The sequence below is a fragment of the Gasterosteus aculeatus genome, chromosome 20 (assembly GCF_964276395.1).
Source record: "Gasterosteus aculeatus chromosome 20, fGasAcu3.hap1.1, whole genome shotgun sequence".
Taxonomy (NCBI): Eukaryota; Metazoa; Chordata; class Actinopteri; order Perciformes; family Gasterosteidae; genus Gasterosteus; species Gasterosteus aculeatus.
Window position 1 is genome coordinate 14745240 of NC_135707.1, and position 17677 is coordinate 14762916.

The following is a 17677-nucleotide window of genomic DNA, read 5'->3' on the forward strand; positions in this document are numbered from 1 at the left end:
AGATATACAGGTACTATAGTGTTTAATCGTGCCCGGTGACACGCAATAGTGAGATAAATCAAAGAAGAAACATTATTTCAGTCTCTACTTTATGCGTGCGCACGGCAGGATACGCTGAACCGCTGGAGGTGTTCTCCGGTCTATATAAACGTGCCGCCATCTTAAAAAATACCCAGTCTCTGCTGTTCCGGCCAAGTCATTATTGACTGACTGCGGAGGGAGTGGACGAGGGCTCCTCGCTGACGCTCGCCTTCAACGTTATCGTCCACTTTTTCCACTCCCAAGAGGTGTTTACTCTCCGGGACCCGAGGAGAAGGACTCCCCGTGTTGACAAGGGTAGGCTTCATCGTTTAAGCTCCCGTGTTATACTCCGCTTCTCCCGTCGGTCTCTCTCTGAACGCCGAAAGGAATGGAGCCGTTCGCAGTGCGCGGGGCCGGCCGGGATGCTGCCGCAGCCAGCGATACCGCGGCTTTCACGCCAGATATTTCGGATTCGCCGACCCGGTGGGAACACCGCTGCTCTACAGCCGATGGCCACTGACCCAACGGCTCCCGCGGGTCGGTCGAGACCGCCCGTTTACGAACTTAACTTACAGTTGCCGCTCGCTGGATGGTCCGACGGTGAACCGTCGCCCCTGCGATTGACGCGCTGACGTTATTCCGGCTTTTTGGGGACCGAACGTCGGCGTTGTGTTCCCGCTTGTTCTCGGTGTCGTTAGTTACGGTTAGCGACGGTTGGTTAGCTTATCGCCCGCTGGCACGCTTTGCGCTGCCGCATTCCACGACTCCGACTCGGGTCGGTTGTTTTGTGACTGGTTCAGCGTTAGCGAAACGGGTGATATGTGGCGATGGATCAGGGCGTGTTTAGTAACTTCTAACGCGTGTAACGTGGAATGTGTTTTGGAGCTGGTGAAGCAACATTGGCACAAACATTTCCCTCAAAGTGAAGTTGGTCAAACCGAAGCTCATCGGAAACTCGGGACGTCGAATCGAGCACGTTGCTGTATATAATAAGTGGCTAGAATGTAAGTTCACTTTGCGTCTGAAGCCTGTGATTTGCGTTTCCCTCTCGTCGTTTTCTTTCTTTTTTTTTTTTTTTTTTTTTAAACAAAGACCGACAAAATTCCTTCGAGCCCTTGTGCTTTTGGGGAGGAAGGCGAGGCGGAGCCAGCGAGTGAAACCTGAGTCGGTGATGTCGGGGAGTCCGGGGCCGCTCGCAGCTGCGGGGCAACTAACGTGACGTTATTGGGGCAACGCAACGTTAGTGGCGACGTGTCGATCCACTGCGTGTGGAGAGCAACACGCGGGGCAGCCCGACAAAGTTGCACGGCTCGCTGTTTTGTGCTTGTTTTTTTTAGAGCTCTGCTTCGGTCGGTCCCGGTGGTTTTCGTGTGGTTCAAGTGGCACAAGGTGACGTGGTTCTAGAGTTGTGTGAGATGTTTGTCTCCTGCTGGAAACGTTTGTAGGGCCGCTGAGGTGTAGCTGTGGGTGGAGGATGCTGACGGCTCATCCGGCGGCTCCACGGTTGTTGTTTTGGTTTTTTTTCGGTCACGGAACCTCTGAAACCCAAATGTTTTTAGCTAATTGGTGCGCAGGGATAAGTTTGAAGAACAAATTCAGTCTCCGGCGATTTTAAGCCCCAGAAATCACCGCATTGTCTTTTTAAATTATTTTTTATTGATGCGTTAGATATTTTGTTTACGTCTTTTGGTGAAATCCCCCATCATGTTACACAATGGAAAGTGAGGAGCCAATCGTCTCCTCGCTAAATATCCGTCTAACGGAGCGGTGCGTGTTGCGTGGGTGGACCCGACACCGGTAGTGGTAAACCTAATGCAAAATAGTCTTTGAGGGATCTTTGGCCTAATACTGTAATTTGCATTTCCTGACCTTTGTGTTTGCCAAAGGTAATATGCATGTATGAGGCAGAATCTGTGACAATAGAGGTGTTATTCAACCTTTTTTTCTTCTCTATCCCGGAAATGCATTTCTGATCAAATCATTGTCGACATCAGGGGGTCCATTTGTAGAAGAAAACAAGCTTAGTGTCCCATGGAAGAATTGGGGAAAGTAAACATCCTATGGAAATTACTTGGCTCATCAGATGTCCTGTGTTGTAGCTGCTGACCCTGCACGTCACCGGGACACTGAAGCCTGTGGCAGCCTCAATCGCTCCACCCGTGCTCCACCCGCGCACAATGCACAGCCAGCATGGGCCATTAACTAATGTGGATGTATTGAACTCTACAGTGTTTTCTTCCACTTGAGAAGAAATAGAGGAGGGGGGGGGTTCAGCTCTTTTGATGTCCTGTTCTGAATTTAAAAAAAAGTGTTTTCTTCAACCAGAGCACTGTTACCTCTAACGAATTAAATTAATGTTTAAATGACTGTGGGCCAAAAAAGGAAAATGCAATTTTTAGTGCGTGATTCCAAAATTGATTTATTTTTTGAAAATGACTATTCTGTAAAGCGTAAACCTCCAGGCTCACCTGAACTTGTCACGCATATGCTGACAAAATGGCTTTCTACTTGCCTCGAATTTTTTGTCACACCTCCTATGATTGGCCTAATAAGTCATGTAACCGAGGAGTGCTTTGTGTTTCTGCTTTTCGATCTGATTTGAAGATGATTAGCAATGCTAGATTTCTCACATGGCCTAGATTTCTTTCCTGCTTGCCCCTAGCTTCTGATGTGATGAGATAGTTGGTTAAACTCGGGCCTCTTAGACTGTGTATGCGTCACATTGGCCCTATAATAGCTTATTTTGTTGGTGTTGTTTGGAATGAAGGCATCTCTTGATAGCTGTCAGTCATTGTGCTTAATTTTCCCCTTGCGCAATGTAACACGGATCATGTTGGGAAAGCCAAATGGATCAATGGTGCCTCCTTTACTATTGCATGGGGTGTCTTCATGGTTGAAATGGACTTCTTTAATTTAATGTATATGATTTTCTGTCCTTTGTTACTATTAAGGTCCCAGCTTTGTGCTTCATCCAGTTCTGTGGCTAAATGTTGTGAGTTGTATTCCCTGAGCCCTGAATGGAGCCAGCCTGATGGATTAAATGGGGCCCTTGTTCTGTTCTGTGTGGCAGCAGCATAAGCAAACCCCTCCTAACAAATAGTTGCAGCGTTTCACCTTTTTTTTTTTTTTTTGTTGTTGTCGCTTCAGGTCTGTTGTTCACACACTGCTGAACTCTGGCTTTCTGTAGGAACGCCATGTTTTTCATTACTATGTCCAGGGAGCAGACTGAAGGGCTCCCGGTTCTGTGCAGCAGCAGTAAGCCTGTCATTTGGATGTTGACCTGGGACAGAAGGTCTGCGGTTACGTTGCACTTCAAAGGACTTTGTGGGCAATCCATGTTTCTCACATTTATATTTTTTTGTGTTCCTAAAAGATGGCGTGTTTTTAATGACTTTCTATACCTCGTTCAGTCCCTCATACGTCTGAAGCCATGGGACTGTGGTAACTGGTTTGTCGGGTCATTAGTCGTCTGGTTTCAGTTGTATGGCTTTTAACCCGACCAGGCACCGCTTTGCACATCTGGCTTCAAAGAAAACCTTGAGTTTGGATTTTTGTGGCCCGACTGCTGCTAGCCTGATACCAAGACACAAGAAGCGCGTTGCAGTAGGAGTGACTTATGGGCAAGGCTGCTATTTGTGTGTCCCGACTGGAGACAAGGCTTTGCTGGTTTGCCCATTAAAAAAAAAAAAAAAACTACATCTGGCTCTGGAAGCTGCGCCAGTGATAAAGACCCACATTTTCCACTGTGCACTCTGATTGTATGTTGGATTTGTATGCAGCCTTGTATGGGACATATGGCAGCCATTAGGCCAGGGCTGGGTTATGTGAGGGCAGGACGGCCTGCGAGGACGGTGTGTAAATGGTGAACGAGAGTTGTGTGTTTGTGGTTAAAGAATCAGGTTTTTGGGCACAAAAAATTCAGAGCAAATACACTTAAACATGAGTTTTTTCATATTGGCAGCCATTTAACTCCACACTCCCCACATTAACCGGCACTCGGGGCAGAATCAACATTCCTATCGTTTTAAATAGGCAAATGCTGCTTTATGAGTAGTGTTCTCGTTGCGTTCCAAAGCAACGAGGGATGTCATTGTCTGACCACCCTGCAAGTCCCGCTGTGGGCCGCTCGGCCAAAGACGTTTTCCCTTTGGTTTGAAGAGGGAAAAATGACAGCAGGTAGGATATGGGCAAGCGGCGAGATAGTGAAGCGATCTGTAGTTTGCTCATCAGAGACCTGAAAGGTGATTCTCCTTTGAAATAATCAAGGTGGCGACACCGCACGGTGTTCAGACAGCCCGTCTATCTCTGGAAAAGTACCGCCGAGACTCTGCTTGTGATGTAACATTTCCTGTCGGTTTGTAAAACTCGCACACAAAAAAGGCAAAAGCAGATGCATTTTGAAGCGATGCTGATATCCTCACCGTTACGGATGCTGGCTACTGTTGATTCACGGCCTTTGGCTGGATTAAAGATGCCGCTCACAGAACCCTATTTTATGTAAAGTCATTTCACAGTGAATGCATGATTTTGTTGATTCAGTTTTATTTAATATGGTTTATTGTTGAATGATCAAGCTGGCGGTTACCCAGCCGTCGACCTGCTGCGCATTTAGTTCACTTGGGGACAGATGGAAAATAGGTGGCCAAATATTCTTTTTTTCCCCCCTAGAAAAAGTAGGTTTTGGATTATATCGGTTAGTACTATTTTGTAGTGACTAAAGTGCTCTGTGAGATAAAAACATCATGCAGATGTCTTGTATGTTCCTAATAGAATGTATACAGTAGGGGTGGGAATCTCTTGACACCTCACGATTCGATTCAGATTCAGAGGTCAACGATTCGATTCTAAACCAATTATCGATTCTAAACTGATGTAACAATTACTGATGCATCTCGATTTTCAAAATTTTCTCAAATCTGAGTTTGCTACTCAGAGGTTGCTAATCACTTCCTACTTTATTTGACAATTAAAGAAAATCAACAGATGAATTACCTTCTCTAATTTTTTATAAGAGGAAAATAAATCTTTGTCACAAATGATTTTCTATCAACTATGCAAGAACCAATGCAGCTTGCATTTCAACACAATATGGAAGTAGCCTATGTAAAAAAATATTAAACAGATTCATTTTTCTTTTTAAATGAAGAAAAAGCTGCTCTTAGTCTCAGACCGGTCCGTATTTGTAAAATACTGGAAAAAGGCCAAATGTGTGAATATCTTGCCAACTTTCAATACGAATCGACTTTTTGGAAAATCAAAATAATGAGGTAAGATATGCGCAGGCTCCTCCATAGTTCAGTAAAGTTGGCAAGATATTCAGACTGACGGACCGGTCTGCGAGCTGGACGCATTGCTCTTAATGTGCCGGTAATGATGGTAAATGATGGTTGTAGCTGGTTGTCATCTACGGTTACCGAAGGGGGGAGTTTTTTGACGTTTTATCTCTTTCTATCCCCTTACATTATTGCGGAAATGGGCTTCTATAGTTGTGTGAATGCATCACTCCAGCCAATCCAAAGACGGGGTTTGTAACCAATCAGGTGCAGAGACCATGGTGACTGGCTCCGCCCCCTTCCTGTCAAAAAGAAAAACAGCGAGCGCCTAGAAAACACCTTCGAGCGCGAGCAGAGACTAACCTCGCGAGCGAGGATGTTCACGCTCCGCGAGCGAGCAAATATCTCGCGCGAGACTGACTTTTTTTTAAAATTCAGATTATTAACTTTTCTGAATCGAGACTGAATTGTTCTAGAGAGAATCGAGAGAAATCGAAAACTCGCCCCCCACACCTATTATACAGTGTTGTATTCAGCACATAGTTCTTCATGGGTTTTCTCAGACGATGGTGCTGTAACATTATCAACATGGTAACAGAAATCCAGTCCTTTTGTTATCGTGTTGTTATCATTAGTAGAACCTCTATACTGGGGGGTCGCGGTGGGCTCATTGGGTGTGACTCCATTTGGGGCCTTTTTTGTTGCCTGGCCAGTTTCCCTTCAGCGTGCCTGTTAAGTTTTAAAGAACTGGTACACCGTGGTTTAAAAGGTTTCTGTCTCTATGCACGGCTAATCGTAACTGAGATATATTTTGTATGTGTTTATTTCAACGACTAAACAGCCCCACTTCTCTTATTAGTAATTATTTTTATTCTCCATCTTTTAATTGTGTGCGTTACTGTCATGGCGTATTTTATTGAGTATGAGGTGTAAATATATATATTTTTTCAATACCCCCCCATCTCCACCTTTCTGCTGCGGCTGCTGGTGTTTACTTACCTGCAGAATGAGGTTTGGGCTTCAAAGCCAGCTGAAGAATGCGTATGCCCCCCCTTCTTTTTCTTCCCAGCCAATGCTCCACATCCCTTGTCCCTTCCTTTCCTTTCCCACCTAAATAGTCTCTCGCCGCTACATTTAATGGTGCCTTTGTGTGGGAGCAGCTGGCATTTGCATGTCTGAGGAAAGGATAGGATAGAAAGTGCCGAGAATTTACTCCTCTGCACTATTTTCTTCTGAACCAAGACTGACTTTGTTTTTTACACTTGGTTTTTCCATTGTTACCTCTGCTGTGGTCTTTTGAATGTTAATTGTGTGCTATTTTACTGGAAGGAAAGGAGTGTTGGTGAGTGGAGGTTAAGCCCGATGCCTCTGAGGCCGCTGCATTCACTGTTTTTTCCTCCTGTTTTCAGATCAGGAAGCTGTGTCGGCTGCGGTTTGAGAAAGGAACATGGCTTCCCAGGGTGAGGCGATAGTTTTCACACACACTCAAACTTTCATCGCCGTGCTCTCTCCAGCTTGATCATTTGTCTCTCTGTCATATACCAACGGTCATTGACTAGTAGGCAATGTATTAAATTACCGTGTCTCTCTGCAGATTTATGTTCTCATTAGAGAAAAGTGAATTAGTTATTGATTTCAATTTGAAACTTGGAGCACATGCAATATCCAACTTGAAATGAAGTGATTTCATCGCTGAATTGAACTATGAATCTGTGGGGAAATGGCAAGAGAAGCAGATTTTTATTAGTGGTTACAAACTAAAATTGAAATGAATGTAAAATACTTATTTGATTATTTTACTAAGCAAAAATTAGATCGTTAACTCCAGTTTCTTCAAAATTGTAACGCTGACAAATCCACTTTTGGTCTTTTGGCAACATTTGGATTTATTGTGCTCGTCTTTGTTGATAAACTCTGCTCTAAAGTTTTTTTTTTTTTCTTTATGTCCACCACCAATTTGTCTTTCCAGCTGATCTGATGGAATTGGACATGGCCATGGAGCCGGACCGTAAGGCCGCCGTCAGTCACTGGCAGCAACAGTCTTACCTGGATTCAGGCATCCACTCAGGGGCCACCACAACGGCCCCCTCTCTCAGTGGGAAGGGCAACCCCGAAGAAGACGATGTCGACAACCAAGTCATGTATGAGTGGGAGCAGGGCTTCAACCAGAACTTTGCCCCGGAACAAGTGCAAGGTGGGTCATAATGGCTCCAATTGATCTGGTCCTTTGAGGAAGACGCTTGGGATTCATGGTGCCGTTAGGGCCACAATCTAACAACACATCTGTTCTTGTACCTCTTCTAGACATAGATGGTCAGTACGCCATGACACGTGCACAGCGGGTTCGTGCAGCAATGTTCCCAGAGACTCTTGAGGAGGGCATGCAGATCCCCTCCACACAGTACGAAGCAGCAAACCCCACCAATGTTCAGAGGCTGGCCGAGCCCTCGCAAATGCTCAAACACGCTGTGGTCAATCTGATCAACTACCAGGATGATGCAGAGCTGGCAACCAGAGCGATACCGGAGCTCACCAAACTCCTCAATGATGAGGACCAGGTAGTTGCCCATAACCTGTGCCTGATTTCCGGCTTTGAATTGTTTTTTTTGTTTTTGCTCGGGTCATTCCCTAACATGTACGCCTGTCCCGCCAGGTTGTAGTAAACAAAGCAGCGGTGATGGTCCACCAGCTGTCAAAGAAAGAAGCGTCTCGCCACGCCATCATGCGCTCGCCCCAGATGGTGTCAGCCATTGTCAGGACCATGCAGAACACAAATGACGTGGAGACGGCTCGCTGCACCGCAGGAACTCTCCACAACCTGTCCCACCACAGAGAGGGTCTGCTGGCTATTTTCAAGTCAGGAGGAATTCCGGCTCTCGTTAAAATGCTCGGGTATGTGTGAGGAGGATGGAAGAATTTCCCATTTTTTGATGTGCTTTAAGTCACCAAGAAGGCAGAAAGCCTTGTGATGGGATGTTTACACTGTTAGTGGAAACGCTTTGTTTTGGCCCAAATCAGAAAAAGCACAACTGTTCCTTCTTGCTGGTAGAATAAAGCTTCTATTTGACACGGTAGCCTATGAATTGTGTTAAGAGAAACATGAAAGCTTGCATCTGTGTGCAAACTAATCAAAGGCTGAGGGGGAAGGACCTTTTTAAGAAACCTAATCAACTACATTTCTATTTGGGGATATTTCCCAGTGGGACAGTAATCTAATTAGCCTCTGTTTGTTCTGCAGTTCACCCGTCGACTCAGTCCTGTTCTATGCCATTACTACTCTCCACAACCTCCTCCTGCACCAGGAAGGAGCCAAGATGGCTGTGCGTTTAGCTGGGGGCCTTCAGAAAATGGTGGCTCTGCTCAACAAGACTAATGTCAAGTTCTTGGCCATCACCACCGACTGTCTCCAGATACTGGCCTATGGAAACCAGGAAAGCAAGGTGTGTGTGTGTGTGATAAATTGGTCTCTGCTTGAGGCAAAGTCTCTTCTCAACCTGCCACTTGGTCCACATCAAATCCCCTAACGTGTGTGGCGTCTCTTGTGTGTAGTTGATCATCTTGGCCAGTGGGGGCCCGCAGGCACTGGTCAACATCATGAGGACTTACACCTACGAGAAGTTGTTGTGGACGACGAGCCGCGTCCTCAAAGTTCTGTCGGTCTGCTCCAGTAACAAGCCGGCCATTGTTGAAGCGGGTAAGTTTGGCCTTCTGAACAATTGCATGAGTGTTGACATTAACATGTTTGCTGTGTTCAGATTCCTTCGGCCTATTTACAATGTTTAGTCGAGCATTTGGGAACATATGTTTAAGTGACTTTTTGGTCCGTGCAGATGTAAACAACCTGTATCTTTGTCCCTCTGTCCAGGAGGCATGCAGGCTCTGGGCCTCCACCTGACTGACCCCAGCCAGAGACTGGTTCAGAACTGTCTCTGGACTCTCAGGAACTTATCAGATGCTGCCACCAAACAGGTGATGCCAACTGCCCTTCGTACAAATATTAATCCTATTTTGTCTGAGAGTAACTCAAACTCGCTGTTTTTTTGTTGTTTGAAATCCATCTCTACCAATTATACTCCATGTTTCTGATTTTGCATACCAAGCTGTCCTCTCATGCTCACTTCACGTTTGTCTTCCTCTGCAGGAGGGGATGGAGGGTCTCCTTGGAACTCTGGTGCAGTTGCTCGGCAGTGACGACATTAACGTGGTGACCTGTGCTGCAGGCATCCTGTCTAACCTGACCTGCAACAACTACAAGAACAAGATGATGGTCTGCCAGGCGAGTACACGCATTTACTGTCTTCTTAGTGTTACGACCAGACTTTGGCCTTTCCTAATTTAAATTTTAAGATGTTATTAAGCTCGTATATTGTACCCTCTAACGGTAAACATGATGCGAGCGTCTCTGGTCTCCATTAATCTGTAATCTGTTTCTTTGTAGGTCGGGGGAATTGAGGCATTAGTTCGCACAGTGCTTCGGGCCGGTGACAGAGAAGACATCACAGAACCCGCTATTTGTGCCCTCCGTCACCTCACATCCCGACACCAGGACGCGGAGATGGCTCAGAATGCAGTCCGACTGCACTACGGCCTCCCCGTCGTCGTCAAATTACTGCACCCACCATCACACTGGCCGCTTATTAAGGTAATCGCAGAGGCATAAGCAGCTTATCACTCTGTCGGCCCGTTGGGTGTCTATTGGACAATTAGAAGTGGCTAAAACCTGTAGAAGAAGCTCCGTCTAATCTCATAAGCACCTTTTGGCTGTGGCTTTGTGAAATGTGACTAGTGGCTGCCTAGTTGCCGTTGAGTCCCGCCTTAATGCCATTAACACGCGTCGCTCCACAGGCTACAGTCGGTCTGATCCGTAACCTGGCTCTCTGCCCTGCGAACCACGCTCCTCTGAGGGAGCAAGGCGCCATCCCCCGACTGGTCCAGCTGCTGGTCAGAGCACACCAGGACACACAGAGGCGCACCAGCATGGGAGGCACGCAGCAGCAGTTTGTGGTGAGTGGTCATATCGGACATGCAGAAATCTGTCGCACAAAGTCTTCCTAAAGATGTCAGATTAGCTGGTGGTGGAGGGTCGAGGGGCTCCATGCTGTTTGAACCTGACGGAGTGCTTGTCATTAGGAGGGAGTGCGTATGGAGGAGATTGTGGAGGGCTGCACAGGAGCACTTCACATCCTGGCCAGAGACGTCCACAACAGAATAGTCATCAGAGGGCTCAACACCATTCCACTCTTTGTACAGGTAAAAAAAAAAATCTCTGCTTGTTGCCTCCTTTCAGACAATTTGAGTACTGCGAATGCTGAGACTGTTTGTTTTTCTTCCTGTGTGCGTGCAGCTGTTGTATTCCCCCATTGAGAACATCCAGCGTGTAGCAGCGGGCGTCCTGTGCGAGCTGGCTCAGGACAAAGAGGCTGCTGAGGCCATCGAGGCTGAAGGAGCCACCGCACCGCTCACTGAGCTGTTGCACAGCCGCAACGAAGGAGTTGGTATGTTGGCAAAAAAACACCCCACCACCCATAAGCGATAATGCTATGCAGATGTTTCGAAAATCCAGTGCAGCTGAAAAAACTGTTCTATTTAAATTTGTATTGATGTCAAGTGAGGGAACAATTACTGTAACTACGAGGCTGGAAGGGGCCCCTCTGCTGTAGCACTGCGGTTTGGCAGCAAGTTTCTTTTTGACTGAACGCTGCGTCTCTCCTCAGCTACCTACGCTGCAGCAGTTCTGTTCCGTATGTCTGAGGACAAACCCCAAGACTACAAGAAGCGTCTCTCTGTAGAACTCACCAGCTCGCTCTTCAGGACTGAGCCAATGGCCTGGAACGAGGTATGAAACCATCAAGACTGCTGTTTTCAAATTGCTTAACTGACTGTAAATCCAATCCATGTCCACCTGTGTGTTGTTCTGCAGACTGGAGACATAGGTTTGGATATTGGCGCACAGGGAGAGCCTCTCGGCTACAGACAGGAAGGTAAGGCGCCTCTCTTGTTGGACTCCCATGACGACCTCAGGAGGGGACGTGAGCATTAGTCCTTATAAAATCTTATAGACACACTGTGGCCCATCTGATCCTCCCAATTATTGCAGAGGACTGGATTTGCAGTGTAACAGGAATCAAATTGGCGAAGGGCAATAATGCGTTCAAGTTGAGGCTGGAGATCGATTTTCTCGCGGCTCTAAGAAATGGGGGGGGGAGTTTGTTAATCGTCAAATTGTCCTTGGACTTGGGGCTGCGTACTGATCAATAGGCAAAGAGTCCAGAGTGGGCAGCTTATTTTTAATTTAGCGCCGCGGTCGAACCTTTACGCGGCTCTGGGCCAACCTGATGAAAGCTGAGATTCTGCTGTTCTTGGAAAACCTCGGCCACGGCAGATGGATTTCTGTTGGAGGAAGAAAACCAAACCCAGTGAACTGCGGGGTTCAGTTCAAAGTTCCTCACAGCTGTGGTTTTGTCTGCTGGAGGCTGGTGGTGTGCTGTGTTGCGTTTGAATCATCATACTACTGTGTGAAAAGCTTGGTTTGTTAACATGCTTCTAACAGCTGCTCTGCTTCCCCACCTCTCCCTCCCTCCCCCATCCATTCCCACAGACCCAAGCTACCGTTCCTTCCATTCAGGGGGTTACGTAGCGGACTCGATGGGTATGGAGCCCATGATGGACCATGATCTGGGCGGGGTCCACCACCCCGTCCAGGACTACCCCCCTGTGGATGGGCTGCCTGACCTGGGACACGCCCAGGAGCTGATAGAGGGTCTCCCACCCGGAGACTCCAACCAACTGGCCTGGTTTGATACCGACCTGTAAATATCAAGCCGACATTGAACTTCACTTTCTACTAGGTGAGAACATCTTCACTGTGGCTGAAAAGTACTTGTGTGAGGAGGGAGAGGAGAGAACTCACTGTGGCTGCTGCATGTTTAGACGGCTCCACTAATTGTGACGCTGTGTTTGATCTGCGTGTGTGTTTGATCCGAGTGTGTGTTTGATCTGTGTGTGGTCTTAACCAACATCTGTGTTGGTCTCTTCTCTCTCCTCCTCCTCCCCCCTCTCTATCCGTCCTTTGTAGCTGTATCATGTGATCTGGATGAACCTGCATTGTGATTCGCCCATATGGAGGAGGCGGGGTTTCAGAAAGTGCCTGAAGAAGACTCAACAACAGCGAGCAGTTTCCTGTCGATGGGAACTCCATTGGGACAAACTAGATTTAAGTGCGGTTCTGGTCTCGGCCTGACGGTGGGCTGATTCAAATCCTGACATGACACAGATTCTGATCTCAATTGGTTTTTGAAAGATTCTTTTATGTACTATTTTTTTCATTTTTTACCCATTTTGTTTTCCTTTTTCTCCCCTCAAGTCTATAATGGTACATTATTCTAGTTTTTTTTCCACTATCCTGTATAATGACTCATCTGTTTTTCCAGCCCTCTTGTATTTTAAGTCTCTTGTAGTGTTGAGGTTTTTTCCTTTTTTAATGGTAATGCTCCATCCAAGTAAAAAATCTGATCACATTTTAAATGGTGTCCAAACACTAAAGTTAATCAGTTGAATTGTATTCTGATGAAGTGTAACATTGTGTAGCTTTTGTATAAAAAAACAAAAACAAAAAAACATGAATTGGAAATCATGGTCCAAATATCAAGCTATTTTCTTGCTTTAAAGGTGGACACCGATGTGTCTGTGCTGTTCCAAAGGGGGTGTAGCTGACCTAGCTGGATGGGTGTGGCTGGAGGAGGGCTCTTATTGGTCTACTGTTACTAAGGGAAGGTGGTAGTAAGAGGGGCTGGTTGCTGTAGCCTGCTGTGTTCTGAAACAATAAAATGGACATGTCATTTCACCCAGACGCCTCTGCGTCTCATTTCAAACACCTTAAATCCACCAGGACATGACGCTTCGTGGAAGACCACGCTGATTTTGGTGTCACGTTTCTGTAGACTAGACCAATGGTCACTGTGCTGCTATAATACAGCGTTAGGACTTTAGTGGAGGTAAAGCCTGAGAACCGCTCTGACCCTCCGATCAAGTAGCGGTGTGATAAATGCAGCCATGTTCCTTTTGGAGCACAGTTGCTAGGAAGAGGCTGGAGAAATTAGGACTCTACCAACATACTACACCCTGTTGAGGATTCTGTGACTTTGCTGCAACTATCAGGCCTGTAGATAATCACCCGTTATTAGTGTGTGTGTGTGTTTTGAGAGCGACCTGGAGGCCGTTCACCTGTGACCGCATGCTTTGATTTGGCAGTCTGCAATATCTAACGATGCATCCCTCTACGTTGATCCGATTTGCAGTGATCTGACAAACGAAGTTCAAATGAACTCTGGTCTCTAAAGATTTAGTGACCTGTCTTAGCTGTTTTGTATCCAGTCACAATATAACAAAAGATCCGGCAAGCGACAAAGGTCATTTTATTCTAAAACTGACATCTTAAAGGAACAATCCGTAGCTGATGTAAAGAGGTTACCTGAAGATAATTCCAACAGCCACTTTATGGTTCTAAGATGACATGTTGGACGGCTGTGGTTTGCTTAATCTTTAACTGAAATGTTCTGGTGTCCAGCGATCTCTTGGAGGATTTCCGCAGCAAGTGGCGTCACATCGACTGGGCACCTGTGGGAGAGAAACAAGTTTTTAAACTAGTGACAAAGGAAAAAACGTTTGCGTAAAATTACATTTTGTTAAACAAATAAATGGGAATTTTATATTTCTTACTATACTTTGCGTCAAGTATTTTCAGGACCGTTTTCCAATCGTACAATATTTCTTTTCAACGACTTTTATAACATGACCTTTTAACACATGCTTTTATTTGACTTTTTTGACATGGAATTTGTCAACATGCTACTGACTTTTTAATTATACATGTATACTCTCCTAAAACCGATGAGTTTACTTTAAACAATTTAATTTATTTGAATACGTGTGCGCACACAGATGGGGCGGGACGTTGAGCAGTCGGACAAGAATATATTCACGTTCTTCAAAAATAGAAATGTGGTTCAGCGATACCGCGGCCGTGAACCAAGAATGGACTTATGTCTTGAGTCTCCCCTGAGGGGGAAAACCAGCACGACTCATGGGTTCGGAGACTGGGACCAGTATTAAAAGGTCAATGGGAAGTGACCCTACGAGACAAGGCACAACTCTTGAGAGCAAACGTTCCCATTCGCCATTCAACATGGAGACCAAGATGATCGATACGTTTCGTTTCACTGCCCAACAATGCATCTAAAAAATAATTCCAAAAGGACAAACTTTAACAGGAAACAGTTTGGTCTCGGTACTACGCTCGTGACTATCCATTCATACATTTAAAACGGGGTGGATTTTACTGTAATTGAAGTCAATGAATCTACCAAAGAGCTCCATTACATCTTAATTTAGCGTGGGAAGGTTGCAGTGAAGAATTACGCTGCTGTGAAGAGTGAATCCCGTCCGGGCGGCACGGTTCTCATTCAGCGGCTGATGTTCTCTTGTTAATGTGTATGTTGCCATGGAATAGTTTCCATTTAAGAAGTTACTATGCACATTCTACAGTGAACTATGTCTATAAATCTCGAAATCAAAAGTAATGCTTGATAACTACCCAAAACCAAAATGGAGCGATATTGTATACAAACACGAGCTCAGACACAAGACAGGATGTAATCTCCCTCCTCTCCTCTCCCTCCAAGATCAACCTGACAGCGAGCAAGCAGAAGCTCTCCCTTTAGTAGATTAAAACACAATTAGCTTAATTACCAGCGCTCCCAGAGGCCTTGGAAATCCTTAAAAGTTGTTGGGTACAGAAAACAAATATGGTTTATGAAAGTTTAAAGACATTTAGAGTTCCGTTTACATGAAGTCCCTGTACTTTGAGTCTTAAATGGACACTAAGCAGCTGGTCAGAGGACAACAGAAAATAAAATAATTGGTTTCAGATTACGGTGAAAATGATTATATATATATATATATATATATATATATATATATATATATATATATATATATATATATATATATATATATTATTACAGAGCAGAGTTAGACACACACTGAGCTCACAACAACACTTCGAGCCAAAGAATGGGATTGGATTCATGTCTTGACGTGTTCCTCTAAAATAAACAGAAATAAAAGGCCTGACCGTATGACATCAGTGTTTTTTTAGTGCAATTGAACAAAGCACAGTTATAAAATGCACCTTTAGCAGAGGTGCGCTATGGCACCCATCTTACTGCACTCCGCCTTTACTCCAAACCCTTCTGCACATAACACAAGATCCTGATAGTGATATTTAATCTTATTTTCAGTACGTTGAGTTCTTCTGACCGCTTTGTGTTTGGCTGAATGCATCAATCAAGTTGAGATTGGGTTTTAGAGCTCAAGGCTTTTCTCCAGCATGGAGAGCTGTGAGTGATGCCCCCCCCCCTCCTCTACACTCGCTCACGCTTGAGGTTTGAAAAGGCATTCCTCAGGTTGCCATGGTAAAGGCTGAATAACATCATTTGGGTTGGGATCTCAGCCCAGAACTTCCCACTCTTTTTCCATCTCCTCTCTCTGGCCCAACCATCCTCTCATTTACCCCCCCCCCCCCTTCCCTCATAACTTCTTTCATCTCCTGCCCTTTCTCCTAAAACCTCTGCTCCCCTACTTCTACAACTAAACCAGTGGGAGTGTGCCCGTCGCAGCCACTTCAAAGGCCGGAGCTGATCTCTGCTTTCATCTGCCAGAGAGGGAGAGCAGAGAGAGGGAGGAGGGGAGGGGAGAAGTAGGAGAGGGAAAGACCACGAGAGCAGGAGAAAGAAAGATGCAGGGGGGAGAGAGGAATAGAGGGGGACAAAAAGGGAAGAAAAGGGTTGACCGAGGAGAAAAGGGGGGTGGAGGCAGTGGAGAGTAGGAGGGGCCTCTATTGCAGGACAACAATACACCTTTATTACGGATCGGACGCCGCCTGTGTGTGATTGAGAAACAGAGAGTTTGTATATTGAAGGACTGAAAGCGACTATTTGTGTGTATTCCTTCTGTGTTAGTGTGAGAGAGTGTGAGTTTGTGTGTGTGTGTGTGTGTGAGAGAGACAAGATGCGAGTCTGACACATAAAGACATCAAAGGGAGGAGGGTCGCCAGGGCGACAAACCCTCGGCTTGAAGAGGGAACACACATGCGAGACCATATACTCATAAAAGGCAGCCGGGTACAAAGATACAGCGGAACACATGAACGCAGACAGAACCCGCCCGCAAACATGTTGGCATGTGTGTGGATATCAGCTCTTTGAAGGTGCCGTGAAAAAAGATGTGCCCCTTCCTGCTCTCTTATTGTATTTGTCACAATTAAATGATGTTTTATATTAATAAAATATATTCTGAGTAAATGCAAAATGCAGTTTTTAAATGCTGACTTCATTTATTAAGGGAAAACAGATATTCAAACCTGCATGGCCCTTAATGAAAAGGTAATGGCCCCCTAACTCTAATGACTGGTTGTGGACCCTCGGAGGCAACAGCTGCGATCCAGTGTTCCACATCGCTGTGGTGGCCACGTTGGATGGTTTGAGCCACCACCGCCATGTGTGACTGTTTTATGATGTGGTTTTTATGAAATGCTGTTTTTACCATGTCTCTTTGTTATCGTCAAGTCGAGGACGAGTCTGACCTACAGGTCGGAAATTGGTGACGTGGTGCGGATGGAGCTCAACGCCCTAAAGACAGTGGAGATGGTCCCCCGCCCCGTCACCGCTGTCCATCCGTTTCCTGGGCTCCATCATATCCCACGACCTCCAGTGGGAGCTGAACATTAGCTGCATCACCAAGAAGGCTCAGCAGAGGCTGTTCAACCTGCCAAAGACGATGATAGTGCACTTCTACACGGCCATCATTGAGTCCATCCTCTGCTCCTCCATCACCGTCTGGGACGCTGCAGCCACAACCAAGGACAACAAGGACGAGGGAAGGCATCCGCGCTGCTGAGAGGACTTGTTTGCTTCCAGGATTCTGAGGCACACATCATTTTAAACTACCCTTTTCACATAGGTGAGGTAGGTTTGGAAAAAAATACCTTTAATAACTGAAATCATCATTAAAAAACTGCGTTTTGTATTTACTCAGGGGATCTTTGTCTGATATAAAACATTAAGCATGACAAATATGCAAAAAGTAATAAACCAGGTAGGAGGTTTAGTTATTTCTCTCTCACACACATACATATATATATATACACATACATATATATACACACACACACACACACACACACACACGTGATCGTGATGCAGGCGATGTTTCCTGCCAGTGATATGAGATCCCCCAAAAAGACGTTTGTTTTTAATATATGTATACATTTCATCTGTTAGCTCTCTGTGATTCATTAAGCTGACAGAAGCTTGCATCCTAGGAAA

The 17677-nt window shown here is 45.7% G+C and overlaps 2 protein-coding genes across 4 annotated transcripts in view; one reads left to right on the forward strand and one right to left on the reverse strand.

Moving 5' to 3' along the window:
* The first annotated feature begins 85 nt into the window (after positions 1 to 85).
* Positions 86 to 13137, forward strand: ctnnb1 (catenin (cadherin-associated protein), beta 1). 2 transcript variants are annotated; one of them, XM_040165885.2, is made up of 17 exons: positions 86 to 336; positions 6704 to 6754; positions 7264 to 7488; positions 7599 to 7852; positions 7948 to 8186; positions 8533 to 8734; positions 8844 to 8988; positions 9160 to 9263; positions 9436 to 9570; positions 9733 to 9936; positions 10140 to 10298; positions 10425 to 10544; positions 10639 to 10789; positions 11009 to 11130; positions 11215 to 11275; positions 11893 to 12142; positions 12370 to 13137. In XM_040165885.2, exons 2-16 carry the CDS (start codon positions 6742 to 6744, stop codon positions 12105 to 12107), a joined length of 2349 nt encoding a protein of 782 aa, XP_040021819.1. In that variant the 5' UTR covers positions 86 to 336; positions 6704 to 6741; the 3' UTR covers positions 12108 to 12142; positions 12370 to 13137. The 2 variants fall into 2 exon arrangements, with proteins under 2 accessions (XP_040021819.1, XP_077951460.1); XM_078095334.1 differs by lacking the exon at positions 11893 to 12142 and having other exon boundaries at positions 124 to 336.
* Positions 13138 to 13685: 548 nt separating this feature from the next.
* ulk4 (unc-51 like kinase 4) overlaps positions 13686 to 17677 on the reverse strand; it is a 58091-nt gene continuing 54099 nt past the window's right edge. For both annotated transcript variants that reach the window (XM_040165884.2, XM_040165883.2), the window contains exon 37: positions 13686 to 13910. In XM_040165884.2, coding sequence (XP_040021818.2) covers positions 13829 to 13910 — 82 coding nt within the window. In that variant the 3' untranslated portion in view covers positions 13686 to 13828. The remainder of the gene's footprint in view (positions 13911 to 17677) is intronic.

What these genes read in the sequence shown, in the direction of transcription:
- ctnnb1 (XM_040165885.2), top strand. An exon ending in GCTCTCGTTAAAATGCTCGG is followed by an intron (nt 8,187 to 8,532) that starts GTATGTGTGAGG and finishes TTTGTTCTGCAG; the next exon opens with TTCACCCGTCGACTCAGTCC. An exon ending in CACACTGGCCGCTTATTAAG is followed by an intron (nt 9,937 to 10,139) that starts GTAATCGCAGAG and finishes GTCGCTCCACAG; the next exon opens with GCTACAGTCGGTCTGATCCG.